Source organism: Crassostrea angulata, chromosome 1 (genome assembly GCF_025612915.1).
Source record: "Crassostrea angulata isolate pt1a10 chromosome 1, ASM2561291v2, whole genome shotgun sequence".
NCBI classification, from domain to species: domain Eukaryota; kingdom Metazoa; phylum Mollusca; class Bivalvia; order Ostreida; family Ostreidae; genus Magallana; species Magallana angulata.
In genome coordinates this window covers 46411789-46421722 of record NC_069111.1, presented here as the reverse complement: position 1 = coordinate 46421722, position 9934 = coordinate 46411789, and the positions used below count along the sequence as shown (strand labels likewise).

The 9934-nt window shown below is 36.4% G+C and overlaps 1 protein-coding gene across 1 annotated transcript; it reads right to left on the bottom strand.

Moving 5' to 3' along the window:
* Positions 1–2893: 2893 nt before the first annotated feature.
* LOC128188259 (uncharacterized) lies at positions 2894–7490 on the bottom strand. The gene is made up of 2 exons (XM_052859215.1): positions 7386–7490; positions 2894–6187 (listed from the first exon to the last, which is right to left on the bottom strand). The coding sequence occupies exon 2, from the start codon at positions 6173–6175 to the stop codon at positions 3014–3016; it is 3162 nt and encodes a 1053-aa protein (XP_052715175.1). The 5' UTR covers positions 6176–6187; positions 7386–7490; the 3' UTR covers positions 2894–3013.
* Positions 7491–9934: the final 2444 nt, after the last annotated feature.

The following is a 9934-nucleotide window of genomic DNA, read 5'->3' as shown; positions in this document are numbered from 1 at the left end:
AAGTCAGTTTGAGTTTATTTTTTATTTTTCGTTTAAAAGGCTTCTCTAAAACTAATTTGAACAATTAAAATACAGATACGTGTACTTTCATTGAAATAAATGCACTACAGAAAATGTTCCGAATTCAGAACCCGGCCATGTAATCTTCATTGTTGTCCATAATGACTGAACATCCGGAACCCCTTCCCTCTCCCCGGAAGATTCAAATTAACAAATTGCAGTAAAGTACCGAAAGAAGGCCATGTATCCCCACCCCAGGACAACAAAAATATCCCTCTGATCCCTCTGGGAACACTTTCTGGATCGATGCATCTTAAAATTTAAAACTCCATAATTCCATAATTTCGACCAACAATGATCATAATACAAGCTCTATTATACACTTCTCGTGAGAACATTTCAGAAGTACTGTATTAAAATCATCACTGCAGTCATATCACATGTTTGTAACCTCTCTATGGATCTCTCTGACACAGTACCAGGCACAGACCATCTAATTGTCTGTATAACGATGACAACGCCTTCAATAATGCGTTCCTGTTGATGCCCCAAGTCTAGGGTTTTCTGTAAAAGTTTTTGAACCCTTTTTATACTTTCTATTAATGGTTTCTAACAAAGTGTTATTGCTTTACAAAAAAAAAAAACAAATACCAAAAAAGATAATGATGAGCTAAAAATATATATTTAAGAAAGAATAATAGCTGTCACTGCAATAGACAGATTTTCAATTACATTTTCAGGGAAACCCATAATAAAATCTATAACATTTGAAGGGTTAAATACCGCTAAATATGACACAATCGTGGAGGATTATCCTTTTCTCAATTATAAGATCTCGGCCTGTGACAGTCGATCTATTTATTTAAAGGTCTGCGATGCTTCGCTTCTTGTGAACGACCTACAAATGTCAATGGTAGATGGTCATCAAAACAAAAAACAAAAACAGGACCTGGATCATATCTTATCGATATTTTTTCCCAATCAGACGGCTATAAATCCTTTCTAAAATTCAGTTAATATAGGATCATATGCACTGTGTGTGCAAATCTTTTATCTATCTGAATTAATTTTGAAGACCCATATTCCCACTTTAACACAGGCAGTGAATTTTCAATGCAACTATAAACGCTCCATGGAATGATAAAGTTCAAATAGCCGTTTATCACTTCCGTACTCAATTCATTTGTTTTTGTTTACATATTTAACAACAAATGAAAATGTACCTATCTTGTAAAATAATCGTGGTAATCAAGTGAACATAAAACGAAACTACATTACTCTGGGATATTGTCAGCTTTTGTTAATTGCTTTTGATATCACATACAATGAAAAGTCAGATGGAGATTGTGTGTGTGTGTGTGTGTGTGTGTGTGTGTGTGTGTGTGTGTGTGTGTGTGGTTTTAAAAGAAGGCTGGATGGTCAACAAATTGTCAGATCTACCTTGAATTCCAAATATGAATTGTTTATGTAACAATATTATTTAGCACAGGTTCTATATATTACAGCTTCTAAATATGAATATTCCCCCATATCTTACACATAGCTCTTCTTCGCAAGGAGATCAATACAGTTTAAAAATGAAAACAACCATCCAGCCCTCTCAAATGTTCAAAGCGCGACAACTTCTTACTTACGTGATTTCAATTTCGAACTCTATATTTTGTCCTTCGCACTGTTTTAGATAGAGAATACTACTGAATGCCGTCATAATCATTATTAGTGCAAACTGTGCAATTCGTGTAGCAATGTACAAAATATGCAATTCTACTACAGTTATCGCCGAGATCAAAGAGATGCCGCGGACATTACTCTCCAATATACCACGAACGTCATCAGTAAATTATCAGATCAGATATACCTATTTGTCTCGCACTGATCATGAAAGTACAACTTCAAACCGTCAAAATTTTTAATACCATGTCAATTTCACGTGTTAGTTCCAGTCAAAACGATGTGTATTGCCTCAACTGTTTATTTTTAAGAGATCAATGCGGCTGTTCCTAGGACCTCCCCACCACATTTTCACTGCGTGTTTTACATAAAATATTTAAAGTGTAGTAGTAATAATCGTATTAAATTGCCCTTATGAACATGATTCAAAGATATCTTATAAATAAGTGAAGAGTATTAAAAATCCAAACAAAAATCTGTCGTCTGCATGTGATTCCTTTGATCGATACACATGTAAACATTACTAACAAAACCGTTGGGGTTACACGGAACAGCCGTCAAAATGACCTAGATCGTCTCTCTATAGGAGAAACGATCTGTAGAAATACTGGGCTGTTAGTAGAATAGAAATAAAGTTCTTGTTATCGTGAATGTTGCAGGATAACCTCCTCGGTCTCGAAATGTTGTTTGAAATATAAAAGCCTCGGCTAACGCCTCGGCTTTTATATTTCAAAACAACATTTCTCGACCTCGGAGGTTATTCTGCAACATTCACGAAAACTCGTACTTTATTTCTTAAATATACAAATACTGTAGGAAACAGTTTGTATAGTCATTGTCATAATTGTATCATAATTTTTAATTATAACAAACATTTAATCATGATTTTTAATATTGAAAATCCTGCTTCTATACATATACATTTATTTAATGTAACTTTCTTTAAAGCACGCAATTTTTGAAATTCGTTTCTTTCAAAGTTTGTTTCAATGTTACCGAATATAATATACTGTGGTTTCATCAATATTCGTTGAATACCAATTTTCGCGGATTTCGTTGTTAAGTTGATCCACGAAATTTAATGTTCATTGAAGTGCGATATCTATTAATATTTTGTATAGATTTGGTCATTGGCAACGAATTTACATATCCTTGAAACTGTGATTTTCACTTTATCCACGAAAATTGATACCCTTGAAAATTAATGAAACCACAGTATAGCTTTTACATTCAATACATGTGTACCAAAATACTAGTATATGATTATACATGTCACATACTGTATTAGATGTCTCAATTTTAAGCAATCATTTTTAAACATTTCATTGTTTTACACAATTGTTTATTTCGAATGTAAAAATTCTGAATGCACAGAGATGGGCTTCATGGGTTCGCCGCACGGTTTGTAGTCAAGGTGCGAGTATCCAAAGGCGGCGGGACCAACAAAAGCCAGCGCCCGGTCAGTCCTGAGGGAGGCGTGGGCGGGCAGGGTCAGCACCGTCACCCTCAGTCCGTACCGCACGGCCTCCGTCGGGATTGGTTCTCCATTATCAGAGTCGATGATCGTTATCAAATCAGGAACCATTGCAACCACTTCTTCCTTCTCCCCTGACTGTAATAAGGCTACCAGATTTTCATTTTGGAATTCAACTTTTAATGTTTGTTCTGTGGTAATAGACTTAATAGCAACATGACCGGTATTGAAGCCGCCCTCGGTTTTCCGGATCACGTTGGAAATTTTACCGACCATTAAAACTTTTCCACCTGTGACTGCAAGAACTGCTTCTGCTGTGGATTTCTTAGCGTGTCTTGCATTGATAACTGCTTTACCCAATCTCCAAGCCAGGCTTGTTGTAAACATAACAGTTTTATTCAAAACGTCATGTTTTTGTAGACTTGAAATGATCACACCAGCCAAGCAACCCATTTCAACAACTACTTTGCGAAAATAGTTCTCCAGTTCTTTTGCAGTGTCACATTTAAGAACAACAGATCGTCTCCCTTTGGCATCAGCTAAAGTGGAAGGATAGGGCAACATTCCTTCTATCAACGGCAAGAACATTTGGAGCTCTGGAAAGGCTCTTCCCATGCCATCACAGTCCAATACAGGCAGATTCATGTCCGCTGCAACTGTGAATGGCTCAACTGCATTCATACCACCGATCTCTGCACTCATTACACCCGCAATTTTCTTCTTGCCCATGAGTTTTGATGAAACATCCGTCACTTGTTCCTGACTGTATTGGTAATTGTCAATACATATAACGTTGCCTTCCTGTCGAATGGAATTCCTGCTATCCGGAATCTCCCCATTACTATAGCCGTCCGAGTACACGTTTTTCATACACTGTAACGCATCCTGACACTCTTTACTACATAGCCTTTCCTCTGCTATCACAGGCGCGCCCATAATTGCTATTATCACGACCAAATCATTTTCACTATTGGCCTTTTCCATCATTTTGACTGGATCAGCTACTCTAATCTGTTTTCCCTCTTTCAATGATTTCAGCGCTTTTAGTTTCCCTAGATACGGTGGTCCTCCGCCCCCAGAACCGAGTATCCCCGCACCCACGCTGATGCACTCGACGTCAAACTCGGATAAAACCCACTCGCCATCAGAATTAAAAACCGGGCTGTCTGGTGTGGGTTTGTAATCACTATCCATAAACAGAGAAGAACCGGTACTGCTGTAAATCTGCTTGCTAACTTCAATAGTCTCTTTTTGTCTAGAATGTTTATCTGTTTGTTTTAATTTGTTTGAAACTAGGTATGTTGGGCGATGTAAAATATCTAAGTCCCCAATGACCTTCACGTAAAATTTCGAGACGTTTCCTGGGAGGTATGACAACGGGATATCACCTTCCTCCAATACGTACAAGGATTTTTCTTCCGCCCCGGCTTTTAAAGCACTGTCGAATGCAAGTTGACGAGCTTCTGTTAACAGAGTTATGTGTACGTTTTCATATATTACTTTTCTTGATTCCTTCTTCGCATTTTCTTTTTCTTCTTCGGACATGTCTGGTTTTGCCGCTTCTATCACAATTCTTTCCGTGTCCGGATTATTGACAAGCTCTTCTAAACTCTTTACGTATTCCACATTTCCCGAGACTTGGGAAAGTGCTGCACCAATAGCATTTACAACTTCAGAGTGTTCGGGAATAACGAGCTCACTTACTCCCACTAGTTTCTGATTTTTATCCACGAGAATGTGGCCTCCTCCTACTAAAATTGCTGGTAAGTCTCTTGCGGTGATCTTTGCTTCGTCGATGCAGTCTTCAAGCATTTGCCTAATCGTTTTCACGGCTTCTTCTACAAAACTATGTTCAAGATGTTGAACGTTCTCAGAATTCCCTACTCTCGAAATCTTCGCTGCAACAGATATATCCGTTGCAGTGATCTGTTTTTCTTTTATGTTTTCGGGGTCTGCGAAGACCAAACTTTCTTCCAGAATTTTGAGGCCCGCACTTTCCGGTCCAACAACGACCCTGTCTTGATCCTGTCGTACATAAGATCCGCCTCCTAGACCAATACTTCTTACATCCGGCATGCTAAAGTTTGTCCTGATTCCACCGATCTTTATTTCTGTTGATGAAAGTCTTGGAAATCCTTTTGCTATGAGTCCCACATCGGTCGTGGTTCCTCCAATATCAATGACTATTGCTTCTTTGAGTCCTGAAAGGTACGCTGCGCCCCGCATGCTATTTGTGGGTCCAGATGAAAATGCCAGAACTGGATATTCTATCGCAAGATCCCGCTGGATGATGGTACCATCATTTTTGGTCAGATAAATTGGGCAGAGTATGCCCATTTCGGTCACAGCAGAATTGAACTGTTCAATGGTTTTTCTACAGAGGGGTTTCAGAGCCTCGTTTAGAATGGCAGCATTTTCTCTCTGCAATAATCCTATTTGACCAATGTTATGCGACAATGTTACACTTAGTTCTGAATTATACTCTTTGATTATCCTGTAAACCTGTTCTTCATGTTCAATTCGCACTGGAGAAAATATACCAGACACAACGACGTTGGAAACACCCTTATCAGTTATTAATTTGAGAAATGTAAATATTTCCTCTTTTTCTAATTTGGATATTTCTCGACCATCAAAGTCATAACCGCCATTAGCTAAACAAAATCCGCCATTGATATGCTTTTGTAAATCTTCAGGGATATCAGTGAAAGGTGGAATTTCGCTAGACAATGGGCCACAGAGACGTATGACACCAACCCGGACTATGTTCTTTCTTTGAACAACTGCATTCACAAAATGAGTCGTCCCAATGTTTATTTGCGCGAGTGCAATGGGCGATTCCTCAAGCGCGTTATTAATGACGGAAATCAAAGCATTTCTAACACCGGAGGTGACGTCTTGAGTAGTGGAGGTTTTATAAGAGGCAAGGACTTCCACAGAATCTTTGTCGAAATTAAGGACGACTGCATCAGTGTTTGTCCCTCCAACGTCGATCCCGATCACTGCACGCTTTGCTGTTGATGTCATCATAGAGATGGCCAACTAAAAATTAATAAAAGATTTCTTAAACATACTTATTTTGCATATTATAGCTTAGTATTTATTTAAGTTTATTTATATTTATTTAAGTGCGGTTTTAGTTTTTGTTTTTGTTTTGTTTTGGGTTTTTTTTTTTTTTTGCTTTTTGCTTTTTTTTTTTTATTATTTTCAAGGGCACACATTTTAAACATGGATTTGTTGGGTTTTTTAAAATTCAAATATAGAACTTAGAGATTTATCGTACTCCCAATAAAATGTAAAACCAAAACATGTTAGCCATTAAAAGCACACAGCAAGGAAATACAAATGCAATCGTGTTAAGATGCGAGGAACACTGGTTAGCAAGATCCTTTTAAAGTTAACACACTTTCATGGTACAGAGATGCACACCTTGTATATTTAGCATTGATGTCACAAAAATCAATCAAAGTATCGAGAAAACATGTTGAATCATGTAAATAATAAGAGCGGTCGATAACACGCTGTGAGTAAAGTATTTCATTATGATTTACTATCTGTGATTTGAATTTATAAGAAAAAAGAAAGAAAATAACGCACAAAATCATTCACGACGCTATATGGTTTTTTATTTGCCTTTTAAAAGTTGACCAAGAGAGCTCGACGTGTTTTGCGTAATCGTATGCTATTCGGTATAATAAAAACATTACATGAATGTTTGGGAAATAAAATTTATTTCCCCAGAAAAATTAAATTTCTCTCGGGCGTTGCCTTCGGGAAATTTGAATGTTCGGGGGGGGGGGGGGGGGTCTTCATATTTTCCTCACCATAATGCAATAAATGTATATTCCTGACTACTATTATGGAAAGGACTGAAGAATACATTTTTGCATCAAATACTGATTTATATGCAAAAACACGACTGTACTCGTAATAAAAACTACTTTAAAAAAAACTGAATGGTTTTCATCTTCACGAAACAGTTTACAGAGAAGAATTACAATAAATCTCTCTAACCGCACATCATGCACTTTCGCAATATTTTTCTACTCAATGGCTTGAATGGGACACCATACAATCAATGTTTGGTTTTGGGAAGTGATGGACTCATGGAGTTCAACAGATGCGTGGTCGATCGGCCACTGTACATGCTATAAACCATATGATCGTAAAAGCTATTTTATCATTAAGATTTTGCAATCATCAAAATGAATACAAGACTGGAAATTTTACTTTGTCTTACCTAGGTATCAACGACGTTCTATTTGACCATTGAACCGAGACGATAATCTACGGTGACTGGTATACTCCTACCTTGGACTTCCGCCTCCCCCTTTTTACGCTCGTAATTTTTTTTAAATGTATAGAATATAAATATATAAAATATAAATGTGTCCAGAAAATAACTATAATTTTCTGTATTGCAATCAAATTTCTCTACGTTGAAAATATGGAAGGGAAAAGGGAACAAATGAAATTTGCACATGTCAAGGTCATATATACCTTGTGTGTTTCAAAAATCATTTTTTTTTTACAATTTGCAAAGCACAAATTACGTAATGACACCGTGTGTTACACCCCTCTCCTAGCGGCTCGAGGAATTCTTACATTGCAGGCGACTGAGTTCTAAGCTCAAATCAAATAGACCTTTATAGTAGATTTTAAGGATTTTAAAGGCGGCAGATTCAGTGGACAGTCAGGAAACAAGATGGACCGAGAAAAATAGAGAGAACGATGGAATGACAAATAGAAAGAGAAAGCATCAGACAAACAATAGATGGGACCTTTATATAGCTAATAAATGAAATTGCATTTTTAAATTCTAAATTATGCAAGAGATTTGTGTTTAATTAGTTTGGGATCAAAACATGTGATTACGCTCAGTGTATTCTTAATAACAGAGTCAATCGAGTCATATAAAATTAATGAAACTACGATGAAAAAAATCTTATTAAAAACCCCCAATTCTATTAATGCGAGGGAATGTTCTCGATAAAGTGGAAACTGTGTCACAACGTGTTGCTACCTTTGAAATCTCCACCCAACAAACACTTTTAAATAAACTGATCAACCTGTCCCATTTTCCCCCAATTTGTGATAAATAGATCTAAGGTTATCTGTCAAATAGTTTAACTGGCTTGGAATTAATGCTTCAAGCCAAAACCATAACAGAAATTCGTAGGGAGAAAATCAATAATCAAGAAAAAAGTAACAACTATAATGATTTTCATTTCAATTTGTTTGTATATTAAAGTGTGAGGCATCAATTAAAATAGAATCCTGTACTTTCGTTGTCATAGACGCATGTAGCATTGAAAAAAATGTTTGTTACAAGTATGCATTCGATTTGGGTAGGTAGGGATTTGGGCACATTTCGTTGAGTATTCTATACCACCAAAGACTGAGTATTGCTTTTCATATTCTCTTCATGTTTGGTACAATAATGAAACTCTCTTTTATGAACGTTTGCATGATTGTATTATATTATATTGTATTATAAACAAAAATATCTTCAAAAATGAACACAATTTTATTAGAAATTGTATTTTTCGATAAAACCAATGATTATTTGCGTAATCTTATTTTCCCATCTTTTATGCAGTTCTTTTATTTTATAACGATTTTGTCTGTAGTCAGTCGGGTTCCTTAGTTAACTACAATGTCAGTAAATCAGGTTTTTAGAGATCCGGCAGTGTATACTTTCAGTCATTCAACACAAGAAAAAAAAAGGAAGAGTCTATTACCGAGAAAAAACTGTAAATAAATGTGGTTAAATAACTAATACTAGTACACGTATATAGCAAAAAAAAAAATACTAGCACCCCTTCTTTTAGACTATATATATTTATACATCCTATCGCCTAAAAAATAAAATGTATTAAAAAAAAGTAATACCCCTATTACACTACAGCTCTTCACTCTCACATGTATGTGGATTGGTCCACGCACCAAGCTGAACAACGAAGTTATTTCTCCCCCTAATATTAATTGCATAGTAAGCCTAAGTTCGAGTTTCCGAATCACAACACGTGCAGACGCGGCTTTTCTCAAGGACAATTACCAGTGTCTGGTACTAAGTGTTCTGGAGGAGATACAAACTTCCAGGAGGCCGAATGGCCAACAAATTACCCATGAAAACAACTTCGACATTTACATAATCAATTTTTGTTAGCCGTAAACTATTATTTAGTAAAAAAAAAAAATCCAAATATTCTAGCTTTGAAATTTGAATATTTTTTGGTATATTTATTCAAAGCTTTTTTTTTTCTAAATGAGACTAAATTAGTCTACGGCAACGGTCATCTAGTCGTTTCAAGTTATATTGATCAAGAGTCGTTTGTTCTGATGGGATCCTAAAGTATGCACCATTGCTGTTTCCTGTTTCCCTGTAGAATGCGTTTACATTGTATACAAGGGTTGTTCACTACATTCGACTCAAAAAGTGGAATGAACAACACATCCCTTCAAAATATTTTCAATCAAAAATGCGTCATAGCCTAATGATTTAGGTAGAACTCTGAGGCACCGGCTGAGCCAGTTTTCGGGATTTGTGACGACGACCAGATAAAACAAACTTTTTTTAAGTTTTGGAGAAAGGAAAAAAGTCGCATGGGCTAGATCTGGAGAGTACGGTACATGTACGTGTAACAAGATGGTAACCTTTACCGACTTCGAATATTGCTTCACAAGCTCATATGTATGCGATAGAGCATAACCAAAATGTCTAAATCCTGACACACAGCGTCATTTATAATAATATTTCTTGACCTTTTTAGCATTTTTTTAACATCT